The following is a 22,052-nucleotide window of genomic DNA, read 5'->3' on the forward strand; positions in this document are numbered from 1 at the left end:
TTCTCTATTTGGGAGTCCTCCCCTTTTACATCGGGAACCTGGGGTGGAGAATGTTGCACAGAGCAGTGCTGTGCAACAAGTTTTTAAGTTGGCTCACAGAGCCCCAGGCCACTTGTCATTTCTGCAGCATGTTCCATGCACATAATGAGTGTAAGATGTTGCAGCCCCTCTTTGAGTATTTGAGGTCTCCTAATGTTCTGGTTGCACGTTAGCCCTAGACTCCTGATCTTTGGGCACACAGGGCAGAGAGAGGTGCAGGAGTTGGTCTGTTCCTGGACCTGGCTAAAGTGGCCATTCACAGATTGAGGCAGCAGACCGTTGAGGGTTTCTCCTGACCCAACTGCCTGCCTTCTATCATGGATACATCTGTGCCAGGGTGTCCCTGGAGACAGGGCATGGTGTGTCTACTTGCTCTGTGGAGGCCTTCCAGGACTGGTGGGCATCACAGGGGCTAGAGTGCATCCTGACAAGGATGCAGTGTTTTGATTTGATGTACATTTTGTAAATACTGAATTGAGAATTGTGTAAATATGTCAATAATTCCTCGGGGGAGAAAAAAGTGTTAGAAACCACTGTAATTATATAATGTGAATGAATGCTAATGCATTGTATAGTGTGATCACACTGGCTGAGCACTCAATTATCTCAGTAAGATATGCTACAGATTTGAAGAGCTTCTTGCACTAGGTCAAACAGATAGTTTTCTCGAGCATTATGATTCCAGTGTGATCACATTTTTAGGCCTTTTATATTTTACATTAGTTTTGAATCAATTCTGAAAGTAATGAGACTTCTCATTTCTAATTATTATGCAGTTTTGCAGACTTTTATATATTAATTAACACAACAAAATGTGGGAAGCTGCATGATAACTTAAATACACGCTGCAGCTCTCTGATATGTTAACATTTATCTGTAGGAGGCCTTCCATAGAAATCTAATTGCAATATTCAGTTACCTGACTTAAATTAGATTGTTCACACCAGCTGAAGTAGATCAAATTGTTCACACCAACTGGATTTGAATCAGATTGTTCACACCAGCCAGGTTCATATTGAATTGTTTATACCAGCTTGATACTAACAATGTGAGCTGTTCAAAATTATCTGTAACATTGCAGCTGTCTTAAATACTGTACATTGAATTCCTGGCTTAGGGGCCAGTGGTGTCTAATAATGCTTTTAATGATCTCCGCAGTTTTTCAGAAGATGTGAGTAGCAGATAGATTTACAGAATTGCTCATTACATTTGAGGCATTGTGGATTTGAAGTGCTAAAGTATTACTAGGATTTTTTTCAAAAGTGAAAGACAGCAGTTATTTCAGCTGATCGCAACAACCTAACTGAGAGTCGTAATTAATTGTTGAAAATTGGCTGGAAGTCAGCTGGGTTATATTCCAGTTTGGCTCATTTTCCAATGGTTCAGCATTGGACTGAGAAAAGTTACATTGAACCACTTTAATACCAGAACATCTGTCAATTTGACCGAAACAATTTGGTGCAGATGAACAATCCGAATTTGCTTCTACACACGAGTTCCTTGTAATAGATAGCCAACTAGTGCCGTGTGCAATTGCATAACTTTAACATTGCATGGGAACATATATAAGAATTAAGAGCTATAAAGTCGAAGAGTAAATCCAATGAAAATGTACTTTGTTGTAACTGCCAAAATACATTAATAAATATACAAAACTATACAATATTTCCTTGTCAGTAATATCCATTTGTAATTCTGTCCGAAGAATTAAGAGAAATTCAGCCCATTAACCATCCTTAGCATTCACCTCTTCTACCACTGGCACATTGACTATAATTAGTACAACTGCATTGCAGTTATTTGCCTAGGATGTTTGGATAGTTCTTCCCAAATCCATCTCCACCTAGATGAATTAGGCGAAAACCATGTGGGAATGCCACCAACTGCAAATTCCCCTTAACTCACATGTTATCCGAAGATGAAAACCATGAGGATCAGTGCTTGGCCCTCAGCTATTCACACGTATCAGTCATTTGGATAAGACAATAAATGTGTTATTTCTAAATTTGCTGATGACACAAAACTGAGTGACATTGTGAGTTGTGAGAAGAATACAAAGAGGCTTATAAGGTGATTTAGACAAGTTAGATAAGTGGGTAAACACTTAGCCAACACAGTATAGGGCTGGATAAAAGTGAAGTGAAATTATCCACTTTGGTTGGTAAAAAGTGCATGGCAGGGTGTTAGTTAATGATGATAGATTAGGAATTGAACATAGAATGGTACAGCACGTGGACAGGCCCTTCAGCCCACAATGTCTCTGCCGATCGCTATGCCAAATTATACTAAACCTATCTGCCTGTGCATGATCCATATCCCTCCATTCCCTGTATGTTCATGTGCCTGTCTAAATGCCTCTCAAATAGCATTATCCTGTCTGTTTCCACCACCATCCTTGGCAGTGCGTTCCAGGCACCAACCACTTTCTGTGTAAAATAAACACTTATCCTACATACTGTATTTCCCTTAAACTTTCCCCCTCTAGTATTTGACATTTCTACCCTGGGCAAAAGACTCTTGACTATCTACCCTATGTATGCCTCTCATAATTTTATAAACCTCTATCAGGTCTGCCCTCAGCCTCCAATGCTCCAGAGAAAACAATCCAAATTTTAGATTGTTTGGATTAGACTGCACATAATGTTGATTAATAAAGGGATCTGGTTATCCTTGTACACCTGTCACTGAAAACAAGCATACAGGTGCAGCAAATGGTTTAGAACATAAAAGGTATGTTGGCCTTTTTTGCCAGAGGTTTTGAGTATAGAAGCATGGATGTCTTGCTACGATTGTTAAAGGCTTTGGTGAATCTACTAGAGTATTCCATACAGTTTTGGTCTCCTTACCTAAGAAAAGCAAATTTGCCATAGGGAATGCAGTGAAGGTTGATCAAACTGATTCCTGTACTGGTGTACAAGGATAGCCAGGTCCCTTGGTTTGTCAATATTGTGTGCAGTTCTGTTTGCGCCATTCCAGGAAGGTGGGACTATTGAATGAGAAGCGATTGGATCAAATAGGCCAATATTCACTAGAGTTTAGAAGAGTGAGAGGAAATCTCATTGAAATGTGTAATGGACTTGACAGGCTGAACGCAGGGAAGATATTTCCCTTGGCTGGGTGCCGAAAACCAGAAGAAAAGCTTGTGATAGAGTGGGTGCAGTAAAGATTCATGAATGATTCCCATTCCTAACCCCAACACCCCTATAATCTACTTGACTGACACCCCCTGACTTTCTCTTTCAACTGACCATTTGACTGCTTCTTCTGATATTCTCTTTTCTTCACCATCCTTTCTTCCTACCTCTATTCCTCTCCCTACCCTGTTGCTCTCCACCCTCAATCCATCGTTCAACTGATTTCTTCCATAAGTTCCATTCTTCGCAATGGTGAGGGCTCACAGATGAAAGACCTTTGGATGAGTTTTGGCATACATGGCCTTGCGTAATAGAACACGGCCTTTCACATAACCAGCCTGGGTCTTCACACTGCACTGCTTTAAATGTGCCTTTCCAGACACATTACAATCTCTGGCCTGCTACTCATTAAATGAGATGATGAACAGAGGTCTTATTGTCTTCTTAAGTGAGGTCAAATATCCCTTTGTATTTTTGGGATTTCTTCCAGTAACTTGGTCAATATTTAGCTCTCAATCACCATTACAGCAGATTAACTGCTCACTACCTTTTGTAGTGTATGTATGATTATGTTGTTTGCAGATTGACTGTTGTGTTGCCTTAAAACATCATAGTTATACACTTCAAATTTACTTAATTGGTCATGAAGTGCACTGTGATATCCTGAAGTTATGGAGGGGCTATATTAATACATATTCTCTTTTCTAAGTTTCATTTCATGTCTATTTGTGAAATTTGCCTCTGGTGATAAACATGACATAAAACAGACTATTAAAAATACAGTTAGTTCATTCCTTTTTTCCACTTTGGGTTGTAAATCACTCCAGTGATGTAGTGTTGTTATTATTATGCATGGCACCATACTAATGTCTTGTGCACACATATGGGTAATGAGAGAATGACAGCAAATAAACAGTTGTGAACTGTGAATTTTAGTAAGTTGAGAACTTGTAGAAACTAAAAAAAATAAAATTCAAGCACATTGGGTACATAAATTTTCATTATTGAATAGTCAAAAGTGGACAGAATTTGTGAAGGATGACCAACCCTTCGCCATCCATTTTTCATGCCAGTCAAAGTTGATTGTCACTTCCATAGTTCCTGATTACAAGAGCATTCCTATTTTTCCATTCTTAAACTCTTGTATTACAAGTGCAAGTAGGAGAAGAAAAGCTTTTTTTAGTAAAAGTAAATTTGAGTGGCACTACATCAACAGAAAATGAAACATGAATATTTTACTCCTTTTCAGGCCCCAGTCTATATTTTAGATATTGAGCAAATTGTTGTGAAGAAGATCCAGTGAATTACAGAAGTATTTGAGAAATATGGTTTTGTAAATACTCTTAAAACTAGGAGATAATGTGTTCTCTAAGTGATATCTTTGTAATTTTGGAATCACTCCCTCATAACCATTCTCCATTGCTCAGTGAATAGTGATCCTGACAAACATAAACATAATAGTCACCACAAAAGTGGGTCCATAATAGGGATAGCACTAACTGTTGTATATTGAGGGCCTCACCTTTGTTGAACATTTAACTAATTGAAAAGTTGTGCTTGGAAACAGATGTCAGATTCTTTGTGTGGAAATGGCACACAAAAGGCCAAATAGCAGTAAATCATGAAGTTGACAATGGAAATACTTTATTAACAATATGACAGTGTCATCTTTGTAAAATCAGACCTGTTTATCAAAGCAGCATCAAGGACCCACAAGAATGGCATTGAGATAAAATAAAAATGTTAAAATTGGAGTTCTGACATTCGAGGTCTACAAACCATTCAGAAGGAATTTTGAACTTTCAGAACCAAAGACACATACACACAAAACTTGAATCCCTATTGGTGACTTTAAAGGCCAAGGTAATAACTACCAGCAATACTAATGAAGATATAGAATTGGTAGAAACTTAGGCTTAGGCATACTTGCTAAGCCTAATTAGTAACAATGAATTTTGGAAATGGGATTACTTATATCAGCAATAAAATCTCAGTCATGGTAGTGTAGCGGTTAGCCTAACACTTTACAGCGCCAGCGACCTGGGTTTAAATCCAGCCACTGTCTGTAAGGAGTTTGTACGTTCTCCCTGTGTCTGCATGGGTTTCCTCCGGGTGCTCTGGTTTCCTCCCATATTCCAAAGACGTACAGGTTAGGAAGTTGTAGGCGTGTTATGTTGGCGCTAGAAGCGTGGCGACACTTGCAGGCTGCCCCCAAAAAACTACACAAAAAGATGTATTTCACTGTGTTTTGATGTACATGTGACTAATAAAGAGATCTTATCTTATTAATCCTGCAAAATGGCCATGCACCCAATTCTACATTCACACCTCACCTCACGGAGTCTGAGTCGGTCATGTTGTATTGCCAATAATAGTATTTTTCTGCCTTGTCTACAATTTCATGAAAGCAAACTGGCAGAATTTTAGTGTTCCTGGACAACAGAGTGGTAGACATTAAATCTCACCCAGAAAACTATGAGCAGTTTGTAAACATGGTGAAATACACATTCCATGAGGCTGCTGAACAAGCTCACACCAGACCTGGCCACCATATGTGCAAAAACATTTGAATGTTCAAAACAAATCCTCATTTGCAGAAGACACCATTGCAAAGGAAGAAGAGCTAATTGGAGGCCTGAAACCAATAGAAAACAGACTTGATGCACAACAGCAGGTTAGCAGTGAAGAAACTGCAGAACAATCTACAGAAAACAGCAACACTAAAATGCAGTAGCTAGTTGAACAGCGCACAAACTGCCTAAAAATAGCAAAACTGCAAACAAACAGCATAAAAGGGAATGGCCTTAAAAAGGATATAAAGAGAACGTTTCACAGCAACTCAAATGAAAAAAGCCTTCAATTATTTGAAGATAGCAATGCCACAGAGCTTCACAGTGTACACACTGAATAAATAAAGAAATATGGGTTAGTGGCAGGGGACTGGCTGCTGATACAGGTCTTCCCCATGTTATGGGCACCAGGTACATAGAAATGAGTGTTTGGAAGACTGACATGATGGTTGGGGATGGATTTGCTGGCTCCTGTGGGGCTGCAGGCATCTTCTGCTAGGTGGAAATTTCTGTGTGCCTTCTCTCCCTCTGTGCCCCCCCCACCCAAGCTGCAACGATTGGGGGGCTGGGTTGAGCTGAGCAGAGCCATTCACTCACTCATTGAGTCATCGAGGCCTACTGGCAGCCATTCTTCCTGTGCCCGCTCCCATGCCCCTTCACAGCTGTTTCTGTTTTTGTTCTTGTTCATTTCCGATTTATGAACTGTTTGGGTTATGAACAGTTCTCAGGAACGAACCCTGTCATAACCTGGGGTCTGCCTATATTATGAGATCTCATTGGTTTCCTAAGATCTGTACTTCCAAAGCTAGGTAAGGACCTTTCAGATCCAAAGAGCTTTCAGACTATTTCTTTGCTCTGCTCTCGAACAACAACTCATCTCCAAACAAGTTGCCTTTTGCCAGGCAAGTTATGCAAGGACGAAAGCGTTGAATCGTACCTAATACATTGAAGATTGCTTCGAGGGTAAACTAATCACTGCTGTTGATTCTATCAACCTCTCAGTTGTACATAATGGTGTCAGTTGTCCAACATTACTTTTGAAGATCAAGGATGTGGTGAGGGGCCATTGAGTATTTTGTTGAAAATGGTAGCTTTTATTTCAAACTTGGAGAAACACTTAGCTTCTGGCACTTGCAATGCCACAGGCTACCCTGAGGGAATATATTGGTACTCCTGAACTTTAATCTTAAAGCAAATGACCAACTAATCTGCCTAAACCTACATGGATTTATCTCCTCTGATGATCTGGGGATAACAATTGAAGCAAGAGACATCACTCATGTCATGCATATTATATTTAACAGCCACCCTATCCAGGCCAACTGACCACCATACTGCTCAACGTGTCTTTCTTCCCAGCATCCTTCTTCAGTTGACAAGCTAGCCTTCATCTCTCCTGATTTCTCCAACATTATGCTGATCCCTATCTGCTGATCCCTATCCTCTGATCCCCAAGTGCACTGCTGGACTAACCATCTTAACTCTTTTTGCTCAAACTCAACATTAATGGAATCATTATCAGGGAACAGAAGTGAGGCTATTGCAAAAGAAGACTGTGGCTCAGTATCCCTGGAGTGAGTTAAATGGCTTCTATCTTTCTCTTTGCTTCCCCATCCAGAACCCTACAATCCCATTGAACTTAATTGGGATTTACATCCTGTGACAGCTAACCAGATGTTCAATCCATAGTAACTCTAAACTCCACTATGTGGGGAATCATAGTAACTCTAAGCTCCACTGAGTGTGGAGTCCAGCAAGGCAGTGAACTGACAGATTCGACTAAGCATCATGGCATTATCCAGTGGAATCTGATCTGCAATTTCCAGCTTTTTTAGATTTTAAATCCTGTACTCAGTGATTATGAGGATTGGAGATGGAGAGGTATTGTAGGTGTTAAAGAGCCTTCCTTCAACCTTCCTAGCCATTAGGTCATATACTGATTTAACAGGCAAGTTCTGACCAATCAGAGAGACAGTTCAAGCAAGAGAGTTATTAAAATCAAAAGTTGTGACCTGATAGCATCAGTCAGACCATGATTACATTTCAACGTGCTGGCCAGCAGAACGCCCAAAAAGGTAAGTTAGTGTTTCAGTGTTTTCATTTAGCACCTACACGTTGAGCTGTGTGGCACTTTGTTGCTGGATTAGCACCAGCTCCTGGCACAGTTGCCAACAGCTATAGGAATGGCAAGGCTTTGTGCCAGATTTCCAGCACAGCTGCACCATCATTAATGGATATGACCCCTTTCTTCACTGAGGCCATTAACAATCTTGGGAAAACATCCTGAGCACTAAGCAAGGTACCAGTGTGCATACTAGCAAAAGAGAACTCACTGAAAATATAGCCATTTCACACAGCTTTAGTTTTATCTGGTGTACTGGTTACATTATCTCATATACTTGATAAAATAGAAATACAAAAGGAAATTCTATGAATTTGTGAGGGTACATTTATCAACCAAATCATATGATTCTTATGGAATTCATTACCTTTTATGATTATTCAAACTTGGGTTTGGCTTTATTACAATTATCACATGCGCTTTAATTGATGTGCAACATGCTGTTCAAATTGAGAAATGCAGTCTCTGATTCCTGCTTTTCTTTCTGTTCTCATTCCTTAGGGACGCCAAGGACCCCATGGAAACCCCGGTCGCCCTGGTCCCCCGGGTGTGAAGGTTTGTCCTTTATTAAAATAGATTGCCCGAGAAATTCAAATATATTGTACATGTTTCACGGGAACCTGAGGGGAAACTTCTTCTCTCAGAGGGTGGTGCAAGTGCGGAATGAGCTGCCAGTGGAAGTGGTAATTGCAGGTTCAATTGTAACATTTAAGGGAAGTTTGGATAGGTGCATGGATGGGAGGGGTTTGGAGGGATATGGTTCAGGTGCAGATAGATGGGACTAGGAAGAAGATCAGGTCAGCGTGGACTAGGTGGGCCAAAGGCCCTGTTTCTGTGCTATAGTAGTCTATGACTATGTTTGTTATGTGTTTTGAGATGGAATTGAAATATAAAATTGATTACAAAACATAATTAGCTGTTCCTGTGACCTTATTTCATGTGCTTGAATGTATGTAATGTGCTTGAGCCTGATGGATGTGTGTACCATTACACCGTTAACATTAATTGTTGCACAAAGCACAATTGTTGTTGCTGCTGCTGACACACAGTCTATGACTTGGAGACAAGGTGGGGTTTGACCAGGAAAGTAGGCTCAAGCAGAAGGAAGCAAGCTTGTTAGAGCATTCCTTAAAGGTACTGACCTCACCTGCATCATTGGGAGGTGAGCTCAGTCCCTTTAAGGAATGCTTAGAATTCCTTATATGGAAGAAAATAAGAGTGGATTCAGCATTCTTGGGATAGGTTATGGTCGCATAGTGGTTAAGTTAGTAAACTAAAGTCAAGAAGGTTGCACTGTTGATCCAAAGGCATGAGTTCAAATCCCACTATGGTAGTTGCGGAATTAAAATTTAAGGAACTATATAAAATCTCCTCAATTTAAGGGCGTTGAAGTCACATGAAGAATAAGGTAAAAGAAAAATAGAATTGCATGTGATGCTTTTTTTTGGAAGTGGCTCTGCAGATCTAATCTGGTCCCTAGAAGTTTCTCTCTACTGCTCTAGTCTCTAATTTATCAATGATGATAAGTTAAAAGTACTAATCCATGAAGAAGGAATAAGTATGAGACCTTAAAAATTTAAGAAGTTATGATTATTTGAAAGAAATTATAAAAATTATGTCAGAAGAATAAAGAGAAAGCATCCCATCCACCACTCTAAGTATTCACTTCCTCCACCACTGTGGTTGCAGCTTGTAGCATCTACAGAATGCACAGCAGTTACCCACTTCAAAATAAAATGCCCAAGCCTGAAGTTGTTTCAGCTCATGTTATATGGTGCTATAAACAACTTATCATTTGAGGAGCAGTGAACAGAACCAACTACCGTACAATCCTAGGTTTCTGCCGGAGCTAGATTGTAACCAACTACAAAATGTAATCTACCATGTATGAACTTCAAATGTTTCCTATTGCCCAATAGATATTGATGTCTCTCATTATTAATTCATTTTTATTCATAAGAATTCATACTTTCCACTCTATGGATTGCACAGAAATCACTCCATTGCTGCTGGATCTTAACCTCTGACTTTGTTAACTCAAGGGCCTCTTCTGTCTACCTGGATCATTTGAAATTATATAGTCCCACTGATAATCCAACTCCCATCAGCGCCTTTGCTGATGACTCTACATTTGTTCAGTTTTTCAGATCATGGTACAAAATGAACATCAGCTCCAGTTCTTATCCATTGCAGTGACTGAGTCAATACGTCCTTGATTTCCACTTTTATAACTGATTTTTGGGAGGTGGATGTCACTGGTAGGGCAAGCATTTGTTGCTTATCTTTAATTGCTGATGATAAGGTGGTAGTGAGCCACCATCTTGAACAATTACAATCTGTTTGGTGAAGATTCTTCCACAGTACTGTTGGGTGGAAGTTCCAGGAGGGAAGCATGTCCATTGTGGTATTTCCATACACCCCAACTCTTTGCCCTTCCTACAGCAGACATCCCAAGGCACTGGAAGAATAATTGAATGTTGTGTCTGCATTATTGTTTAGCAAGTCCCTCTTCTCCTGATTACCAAAGCTTTTCCAACAGCCTCAAGGCAAATTTGGGTATGTGATGCAATACTCTCCACTTGCCTCACTGAAGACTGATGTCATGCAAGGCAAAGCAATGCTTGATTAGGAGCTGTACAGCCTTGTTAACTTTAACAGCCACCACCAATGACACATTGTGGCCATAATATACAATCCGTAAGATACACTGCAGCATGTCCCAAAAAGTTTATGTCTGATAGAAATAACCCCAAATTCTATTTGTGTAATGCAACCCCTTTGTGTGCTATTCAGCAGAATATTATCAAAAACCCATTGCTTTGTCATCAGGTAGCATAGTTCTGCATGTTTGTTTCAATCATCTATGCATATGACACATAGGCAGAGAGGCAGTAGAGCACAAGGCATATGCAATGACACAAGCTAAATGCAGTGCATGTTTTTGACATCACAGGTACATATTATTTCTGTACATATGGAGTCAGGGAATTAAAGGAAGCCTAACGTTATGTGGTCCACTGCTTTAAAAAGTCTGAGATGTGTATGATCTTCCAGTTAGGTTCTACTTTAAGTTGACTTCTTAATGTTTCATGCCACCCACGATCCCCAAGCTATTGATATCCTCAGGGCATTCACTCAGTTTGCCACTCTGACTCTGATCCTGGCCTGTTCCTCATCCCATTTCATTCTACTTCCTCAACCCTAACCTAACGCTGTATAATCTTCTACCCCAACACCCCATCCTGATTCCACCTCACAGTGGTTGCTGTTCTTTTCTTTTGTCAACTGCAGTCCAACAGAGTTCCTTTGCTTGTTCCACAATTGTGGGAACAGGTGGATGAAAATCCTTTGTGCACAAAAGATGTGTAAGGCCTGACTATTACACACCACATTGTATATGTATCAGAATTTCACAGTTAAGGGACCTTGAATGGGCTTCCAATACAAGCCTGTTTCCAGGAGCCTTTTTAGGCACAGTACAATTTACAAACATATAAATATATAAATGATGAGCAAAAGTAGGGCATTGGTCTAGCCAATCTACTACTACTGCATCTGCTTGACAAGCTAAATTCGTGTCTGTTGTCCTACAGTTTTCTAGGTTTTTGCACATGCAGTATTTTATTTCACTGCTAATTTTCTGAATAAAGGCAGAAATTTTGCTTTTAAATATTGCATTATTTTCATTGCTGATGACCATATAGGGTGAGGAACACTCCTCATCTTGGTTACATTGATTGGTCAATTGGTGAAGTTAGAATCTCAAAAATAGGAAATGTTTTATTCTTTGAATGGACATACACAATGTAGGTAAATTGTGAAACCTGGTCTGTTGAGGGACTGATTAAATGTGTAGCTGACCTTTTGATTTTGTCAGCAATTTTATTGCTAAATTCTCAGCATACTTCACTGTTTGACTTTCCAATATCCTTTGAGAAGGAAAAGAGACTTAGAAATGTAGTTGCTCGGCACCGTTCCTTTCAGCATTGTACATCTGCAGATCTTAGTTTCTTGGAATGGAACATAATTGTAGCCATTTCCTTGTCAAATCGTTCCACTCTGCAAATTTGATGAAAGAATTTGGCCGCAAATTACCTACATGCCAATAACACAATTTTTGTGTCATTTGGGCACAATTTTCATATTAGATGTACATGGGCTGATGTCAATACTTGTGTAGCTTCGCAGTGTTGCCTGGGAATTTAGGTGACATTGTTCCAAGCAGCAATAGCCATTGGTCACAAACATGTTTTCATAAGTCTGCTTGACCAACAACAGCCCTATTTAAATTCCTGGAGCAGGTTCGCTCAGCACCAGGAATCCATTCTAGGTCGGGCCTTGTTAATGTTTTTATAATGTAACTGCACTGTTTGTCCCCTCCCTCAAATTTCTCAAATTTACGGACTGCCTGCTATCTCTGGCCCCATTCAGTAATTCCAGGCCCAAGCCTCATGCCCTCTCCGCAGGCTCCTGATCTCCAGATTCACTTAACCCTCCCACCCCCACTTGCCCTCCATACTCCCGCATCAAGAGCCTGATCCCTTGGCATCTTTCCCACCCTTAAAATCAACAAAGCACTGATCTCAAGACCCTTCTAACTCTTCATAGGTCTCAATCTCTGGACTCTCCCCAAGACCCTGATCATGAATCCACTCTCCAAAACTGGAATAATCTCGAATTACCTCACACCATCAAGGTCCCAATCTCCGGACTTCACCACATCTTCCCCAAAGGCCCTGTTTACACATGCCCACAGTCAAGGCACCAGACTCCAGATCACCATTACAACTTCAACCCTCCAGAGCCTGACCTCCGGATCCAGGCTCCAACCGGTCCCCAACAACATCCTTGTGCCTTCCCCCACCCACCCCCCCCCCCAAAAAAAAGAACTAGCATCTTACTAGGCTCATGATAACTTTCTTCATACACAATGTAGCCCACAATAGAAGGTGTCCAGTGAGCAACTATTTGAATGTTGAGTGCTATTGAATTTTACTATGGTGGGTCCACAACCAAAATCGCCTTAGGTGTAATGTGCAATGATCCACTGTTGTGCCACTCAAGGGATAGATGAGTTTATAGAGCAAAAACGTTGGATAAAGTAATAGCATTGTTTATAACAGCCTGAAATTTGGCAGTAGTATCGCAAGATAAATAAAGATTTACTGCTGGTTCCAGAAGCCCATCCAAAGTGGTTGTTCCCTTCAGTCTTTTTAAAGCCAACTAGGCCTTTAGAGAGAGTATAAATATTGACACCCAAAGAAGAGACTGCTGTTCCTTTCTGGCTTCTGATACAGATTATCGTTGAGGTTTATGTAATAGAGTCAATTGTCTATGTATTCAGGAGGATCAGACATTGTTACTTAAATGTTGTCATTGCAGAATAAACCACACATCTCAAAACATGGGATTATTAATGAGGATTGAAATTCATTCATTCTCTATTTAAAATCTGCTTTGCAACAAGTTGGATAGCATAGCAATGCAGTTAAACACAGTAATTATTATCCTGGGTTTTCTCTTTCAGCATTATGCTGATTGATATCCTAAAACTTGAGGTGTGATTTGCCCAAAACACAATTATTTGGTTGTCAGAAGCAGCATAACTATTTGTTATAACCATAGCGACTTGACACCACAAGAAGGTTTAAAGACAACCACAAGATGCTTTGAAGACTATCTGCATTCATCTAGTTGACTCAAGACCAAGCTTGAAGGGCTATATGGAAATACTGTTATTCCTATATTCTTACACTAAAGTGTCTTTGCCAAAACTGCATGTGATGTCAACATAAGCAGCAGTTATCAGCCAGACAAAAAATCCTTGTTCTGGAAGCAATCAGAGAAATGAATGTATTTTTTGTTCAAGATCCCATATCTCTTAATAAACAAGAATAGAAACATTAGGAGGTGTTTCTAAATATTTTATTAGCCTGATATTTTACAGTCAGAATCTTATTGGATTTTTTTCATGTCTGATAATTGTTGGCAATGCTCAGACTGTGAGTTAGATTTTCAGAATAAAACATGGAGAAAATTGATAATAAATCTTGTTGTTCTGAATGTTACCTTCTGCAGAAAACTGCAATTGATTCCACATTTAGCTGGAAGGGTATAGAAAAGATTGAGATAATATGAAACCATATAATTTACAATTTGGATTGTTAGCCTGATTATGAATGGCTTTGCTTACAGATGTGTATCAAATAACATAATAGCTATGGGATTTTCAAACATATTTTTAGAAATCAGTGATCTCTACATAAATTGCTCTAAATATGCTGGTGATGTTCCTTTTCAACTATATTCCTTTCCTGTTCTGTAGTTTGAATGAAATTTTGTTTTGGTGCATTTCTTGAGGGTTATGGAAATAATGGTTCTGGCAAAATTAACTGAATGTGAGAGTTTGCACATGCATCTTTGATCTCCAAGTGTATATGTGATACACAGTAAATAAATCAGCAGGTCGTTATGGGGTGTATTGTATTTTGTGCTTTATCTAATCGCATTTTATAAATTGTAGCAATGGCATCAGCATAATGTTTTAACAGTAAAACAAGAATATACTTAACAAATGAATTCATTAATTTATCATATTAATGATAAGAGGGGAAAATGACTATAATGATATTTAATAAATTAATTGAAAGTAAAACATAGTTTATTTGTTGTATTAATTTTAGATGATGTCAGTTGTGAAACCTTTCCATTGCTTCCCTTTAAAGCTTTTACCCCTTTCTCTATTGGAATCTATCTTTTTATTCCATAGTTATTTGAATAAGTACAGTGGTTGTCAAGCAGTTGCTAGATTATGTCATTGCAGATAACTGACAGATTCTTGAAGGGGAGCATCCCTGACAAGGTTTTTGAGGTGGTAGCTAGCTGGGTTACAGAGGAATCTGTAAGGACTTCCAGAAGGTATCACCTGCAAAAGAGATTATGTACGTGGAATTTCAGGTAACTTTAAGACATGGTTTGAAAATAGAGGCAAGGCTGGATATAGAATAGTGATAAAGAGAAGTGTGCTCTAATTAATGGGATTTGAAAAGAAGTGTTCCCCAAGAATTTCTACTGGGGATGCTTTACACCATCTATATCAAAGACTGAGATGAAGAAATAATATATTTGTGAATAGTTCTTAACATGGAAGTAGCAAGGGCTGAGAAAATGGATTGGACCAGGATCTGAAGCTCTTAAACATTGTCATATTTAGTGCTCATGCCTTATCAAGTCCCCCTCATAGAATCACAAAATTAGTCAAAAACAATTTTGTGGCAGAATTAGGTCAACATTCGTTGTCAGCCCAGCTGCCACACTTTTTCTGCTCAACAATCAGGGAGGGCTAACATGGAATGCTCCTCATTGTGGTCAGATAGTAGCAGCACATTTTATGGCTGCCATGGAGAGACTGCAGGGGCAAACGTGAGAGCTCCTGGATTTACACAAATGAGCATAGAAATGCTTTTAATTGAGATACATACCCAGAGGGAGGTCCTGTGTGCCAAGGTGACAGACACACACACACACAATCACTCCATCCCCCCTTCCCCCATATCCTACTCTTTCCTACATTCTCCACCCTACCTTTGTACTAATCCCACCATCCACAACACAGATATAAGTACCTAATAATAGATTATTAAGAGAGGACAATGTGAATTTGTGCTTGGATATTGAAAGCCACTGCAAGGCTCTTAAAACAGAAAGGCAATAGAGTATTTACCTTTATAGATAAATGTCATGATTTTCCATTTAAGTATTGTTTGAAGTTGTTATAAACGATTCTCAAAGCACTCAAAGTATTCAAATGTGTTCTCAATTCAGGCACATAACCTAGTTTGGTGTGTGGTGACTGCTGCTTTTGCTGCATTATCTGTCAGGCCTCATTTAGAAGGGTTTCTAATGCTACACTTCACATGCCCATTTTCGAGGAGCCACCCCTTTATGTGTGGGTTGAAAGTGACAGGAATGTGTGTGAGAGCAATAGTCAAGAGTGACTGCATGTGCAGGAAAGCATGATGGTACATTGATCACATCCAATTGCTGAGAGCTCAGAGAAATGTAGTGATTCTACTGCTGGGTCCTATGAACACAGTTCTTCCCACTGTGTATATTAAAAAGGTTAATCGGTATAATAGCTCAAAAAGAACTGTACACGAAGTTCTATGATGGATTTCTCATCACTGGAGAGTGTGGTCTTGAAATGTTAGCCCCTGAATGTATTTTCTTACCCATTGCCTGCAAAGCTGATCAATATATTGTGATGTAAATTACTCCTAGCTGCATTTTTTACTATAGTAACTCAACCACAATCAATGATCAACATATGTCCAAAACATGCAAGATCTTGACCAATGTTTACGTCTTCAGAATATATCATGCACACCTGAACATACAGTCAGTCAATGGGTTCCTACTGTTATGCAGTCTTTTCGTCATTCAGTGGTGTGCATGGTTAAGGAGAGGTATCATCATCAGGCTAGAGTGGGTGTTGGTGATGGTTCTTCAATGGCCAAGGTACTTGCAGGCTACGAAGGCACGTATCAGTAAAAAGTGGAGGGTACAGGAATCATATCTTTACAAATCTTGTGAGGTAGTGGTACTTCTTCCTACATTGTTCTATGTCATGGGATGTGTTGCTCCTGGAGCTGAGCTTTGACACCACCTCTGGCCAGGTATGCTTACCCTCCCACCATAAAGAACCTCTGGATTTTCTCCACTACAAGATGATAACGTGTGTGCGTGTGTCTGTGAATTAGGAAGATTGTTCGCTCCCCTCTCCAACCATTCTTTCTGCTGTTTTCATATGTCCTCTTTTAAAAAGTTATAGCACGGCTGTGTGGGTATTACAGTACAGGGGCTGGAACCCTGAGGTTACAATTGCAAAGCATTGGCAGCTGTGCCAATTGCACTGAATGTTTTCATTAGGGCAAGCTAGTGTCCATATTGTTTAGGGGAAAAATGCCTGTGATGTTGGATGATTAAATTAAATATCACAATCCTTCGGCATCTTTTAAACCCGGGGCACGTGCTATATGCAGTGATATTTTAATGCTTTAATTTCAGAGCAATTTCTAGGCTTTTGTTTTTAACTAATGAAAGTTTTTTTTATTATTTTAAAACATACAGGATTTTGAAGTAATTTCTTATAATTAGTATTTGAGGACCAAAAGAGTTGTTCAGTATAATTGTGGTTCAGTTTGTCACTAGAGCCTTAGTTATACCTTACAGACATGTTTCCATTGCTTTTTTACAGTGAGAGTGGTTCATAAGAAGTTTATGGGGAAAAATTTTGAAAATTCATTGCTTTTACACGATTGCCTTGCTGAAGACAACAAAATCACAGTCTATGTAGGGGTCATTGGCAGCAATTCCTGGATTTCTTCATTTAACTGAGCACATGAATATTCAGAAGTTGCTGTCGGCTTTTCTTCATTCTAACTGCAAGTGCCGATAGCCTCACAGCTATCCTCATTAATTCTAAGCCATTGTATATCCTTTCCAGATCTACTAGGTATCCATGTATCACTATCTAATTATAGGCTTAGTATTCACATTATGACCAGACAATATTGTGTTGTAAGCCATCCGTCAACCAAAAAATCTCCACAACAATTGTTCTATCAAGAATTGAGTAATCTCCATATTTTTGGAAGGCCATGACTCTCAAAACAAAATGTCCTTCTCTTTGCACCGTTATAATTGAAGCCTGCCACATCTGTGAATTTGTTCAGTGTAGATTAAAGTAATGACTGCTAATGAAGCAATACACTAACACATTTGGAATATTACTGGTCCAGATTGTTAATTCAATGTGACATTATGTTGTTTGACTATGGTGTTAAGTGAATTAATTTTTGGGTCATCTCTCCAAGCTTGGTGTTTACCATGTCTAAAGCTACATGTCAGTAGCTCAGGTGTGATGTGAAGTATTATTGACTTTCTAACCCTGTAACTCGGGAAGTATAAGTATTTAAGGGTCTTGATGTTATCATTTCCAGCAGCAGGCACAAAATTTTCTTACTTGCCACTAGTTGTGTTGGTGTCAGTGTGAAAATGTTGGCTGTTCGTCATATTTTGTTTCCAAGTTTCTGTGTGGAAAAGATTGTTTTAGGCTGTTATTTGACAGGACTTCACAACATAACACATTGAAGCAGAGGGTATTCACCAGCTCTAGTCTAAGTAAGTCCCATCTCAAAGTCCTTCTTGCCATATTTATGTCTCCTTGATATAAATGCTGGTTTGTTCCTTATGTCAAGATTTTGCTTCAGAGGCTGATTCATATGTTGAGCCAGTAGTTGTTTTTCCACCAGCACTTTTAGTACGCATGCTGGAACAACCAAGACAAATTTCATACTTCTCTTATCACAGTACTTTGTATGTTCTTCTTAGATATATCGGGCAACCAAAAAATAAACTTGACATTGTTCTCAGCTATTTTAGCCAGATTTCATACATTTACATACATTGTTGCGTACAGAGATTGTTGTATTCAGAGACTACACCATATCATCCTCGAGTTTCAGTGTGGGTTTCTATGTTCTTATTGGTAAATCTCAAATTAACAAGTTAACACAAAATTTTAAAGTTTTGTCTGGGTAATCTCTTATAAAATACATTAAATAAGTTAATAAAATAATTAATAGATAAACTCAACAATTAAACAGTTCTTCCCATATATCTCTTGGAAATGTCCCATGCATATGTACTGTGTTTGGGGACCCCTGCTCTGGGAGCAAATGAGGTCACATGTGCTGGAAAGAAACTAGTTACTTTTGCACTCGCATGTATAAACCCAAACACCATCCCACCCTCTGAGGAGCTGTTATCATTGCATTTCAAGTACTATGCTATGGGAAGAGCACATTGATGTGTGTGGAGTTTGTAGATGTGGATAGAGTTTGCTTTGCCTCATCTGGTTGGATTCTGATGACTCTTGGAAATGCATTCTGGGAAGATTGCTCCAGGAGTTTCAATCAATTCAGAGATTGGAGATAAACTGGCAGTGTTCACTGCTAGCTATAAAAACCTGGGGTTTTGTGTCTGTCAGATGACTCCAGAACAAACAAGGTCCCAGCAGAACCTGTGGAGTGACAAACAGAGTAAATGTTTCATATTGATGACCTATTATGTATGCTTATCTGACACCAGGCCTGATAATAGCCGTACAATTGCTCTTTCATATATCCCACACCTTCAAATGCCTGAACCCTGTCATGAAAATATGCAAAGTCCTTTTAGTAACATCTAAGGCTTTGTATACTTTTGAAACTTGCAGCGGCAGCCCCATGACCAGAACATTCATAAGCACCCTGCTGCTATGACCTTCCGGGAAATGATATCGGTGCACTAGAATTTCTAGATCAGTGAAATTAAAGGGTTGATTTTGCAACAAAAGTCTGTAATTGTCAATGATTAGAAATAAGTTGGCCATATCACCCACAAATCCTCCTTACCACTCACTAAGATCATGGCCAATCATTTGCTTTGCCCTTTGCCCCATCTCCATAGCCTCTGATTCTTCAAGTTTCCAAAAGTCCACTAGTATGTTTTGAATATACTCAATGATGGAAATCACAACTGGGATTTAGAATTGGGATAAAGTTCACAGCCCTCTGAATAAAAGTAGTGTATCTTCATCTCACTCCTAATTGATCAACTTTTCCTGAGGCTTTGATCCAGTTCAAGACCCTCCATCTGGGGAAAACAGGCTTTTAGTATCTCTGTTCTTATGTTCATATGCACCTAATTGAAAGCCAAAACCCATTAAATCTGCATACCTGTTACACACAGTAAACTTGGAGTCCATAGCTGGTGAGATTCATTGTCCTTTGTCTGAATATCTAGATATCCTAGTGAGAGTCAGTGCATTTGCTTGTGCCGGTAAATCAGAGAAGTTTAAAAAAAAGAGCCATTTGTTGCCTTTCAAACAAGTGAAAGAGCAGGGACAGTGAAAATGCAGTGTGGTCCTAATGTACATCACACAGAATTCCCAACCAACAGCACACTACTCAATTACTTAAAAATTATTTTATTATATCAGTTTCTCTTCCCAGATATCAGTGTGTAAATTCATCATAGCAACAAATGAATCATTTTATAGGCAGGGGTTGGAAGGTGGGATGATGCAGCTAATGAGGGTAGTGTTTTTCTAGGTGAAGAAAGCCTGGGATTAAACACTGGCCTAGACTGTAGCATAAAGATGAGAAAAGAGAAGGAGATGAGAAAGTTTATTGAGTGCCAGTACCTACCAGATGCATAAAAATCCACCCCAATAACTCCAATGAGTTCTAAAAACATGGTAAAGCAGCTTAAGAATCTGGATGTTTAGATTCAATTGATCCTGCTCATTCATTTTGTTTTCATTTAGATGAATATAGTGAAATAGTTCAGATTGTAGGATTGACTAAATTGGAAATCCTTATCCAGTTGGTCATGGTGATTTTTCCTTAATTATTTTACAATATGGCAACATCCCAAATAGGAAAAAAAAGTCTTGTGGATCTTAAATGATTCAGGAAATCTTGATTAGAAGTTTAAATAGTGCCAGGTTTGTTCTTATGAATCATGAGCCTACATTTGATCTGGAGGGAACCCTTTTCACATTACTTTTATGTATTGCTAAATGAATTATTTTATTGTTTATATTTTAAAGAACAGTTGTTATTTATTTTGACATTCATGATTTGGTTTAACTTACTACAATTTTCTGCTTTTTGAATTCAAAGTTAAATGCAATATTATTACCTAGGAATTGGATTTCACCCATTTTTGTGCACTAATTAGATTCTTTGTTTTGCCCTAAAAGCCTGATTGGGTGACATGAAAAAAAAATCACAAAATTGGGACATTCTTGCTTTAGAAGATCACAATCATGATTTCCTCCCATTAAGAAGCATTAAAACCTCACCTATGTGATTAAGCAGGCAATTCCTATATCATTCACTCACTGACTAATTGGAAACAAATCAACGTTATTAAAAAGCTCACATAGGACAGTGGTGAAATGACAGCTGCATTATGGCGAACCATGACAATAAGTGTCCTGTCCAATTTCTCCATATGCAGGACCAATTCAAAATAGTTACAGGCACTTCAAAACATGTGTTTTTTTGCATGATTTATGCATGCAAAGGTTCATATGAGTTCAATTTCTCGGTCTTTGTCTGCAGATTCAAACTGACTGCATCTATATGGCATTCCTGGAGAAAAATCAGTTAAAATTGAACACTTTCACTTAGATTCATAAGAAATATGGACATTTTTATTCAGGATGGTAATATTTTTCATGTTTAAATAGGAATTGAGATGCTCAGTTTAGAGATAGAAAATCCAAATATATAAATAAAAACTGAATAAGGATCATATTTCATTGTTTTGGTTGGCTACATATTTCATTGTTTTGGTTGGATAGCTGAAGAATTGGAAAGATCAACTCAGCCACATAAAATCTTCCTCAGATTTAAATGATTTCTAAAAATGGATTTTGATTTTGATACCTTTAATGTTTACCAGTATTTTCAATGGAATAGGGATATTTCAGGAGGAAAACTGGAAGGGAAATGAACATTAATGTTCTCTTGTTCAGTTGGATTAATTTTTCCAAATCCTCAAGCCCCCCCCCACCAGCCAATATTTGACTTTGCATGCTGTAATGTAAATAATTACTGTAGAATAGGAAATGGCAAATTTTACCTTCATTGTGATATTCTATATGTTCACATTTTTGTCACATGCTTGCAAGTACAGAAGGAAGAAACAGCAGCTATGATTTTTAATTACTTTGTGAATCTGATATTAAAAAGTAACTGCAGACTATATCTTTGCAAGCATCCACCCATCCCTCCATTGCATTGTACCTACCGGTCTTTCTGATAACAGTGTACTTACACACTCATTCTGTCCTCATTTATTTTTGCCATTTACACTTCAAAGACTTTTAACATATGGGTTCAGGAATCTCTGCTGTCTTTCAGTACCTTGCCTCAATGTTGACAACTCTTGTATGAACTGAGAACAGTTGGTGTCAACAGTCTGATAAAATTAATTTATTAATAAGTTTGCTGCTTAAGATAAATGACATTTTAACTGTGGCAGGTTTACCATCTTTCTCATTTAACATTTCAACCAAAATGTTAACAAATTATTTTTATAAATTACTGAAGCTTTTTTTTATTGCTGAACACA

At 38.6% G+C, this 22,052-nt stretch overlaps 1 protein-coding gene across 1 annotated transcript in view; it reads left to right on the top strand.

The window, feature by feature from the left end:
- Window positions 1-22,052, top strand: part of col27a1b (collagen, type XXVII, alpha 1b) — a 425,030-nt gene that overhangs the window by 93,261 nt on the left and 309,717 nt on the right. The window contains exon 5 of the mRNA XM_052036787.1: window positions 8,367-8,420. Within this exon, the coding sequence (XP_051892747.1) occupies window positions 8,367-8,420 (54 nt within the window). The remainder of the gene's footprint in view (window positions 1-8,366; window positions 8,421-22,052) is intronic.

The sequence above is a fragment of the Pristis pectinata genome, chromosome 23 (assembly GCF_009764475.1).
Source record: "Pristis pectinata isolate sPriPec2 chromosome 23, sPriPec2.1.pri, whole genome shotgun sequence".
NCBI lineage: Eukaryota > Metazoa > Chordata > Chondrichthyes > Rhinopristiformes > Pristidae > Pristis > Pristis pectinata.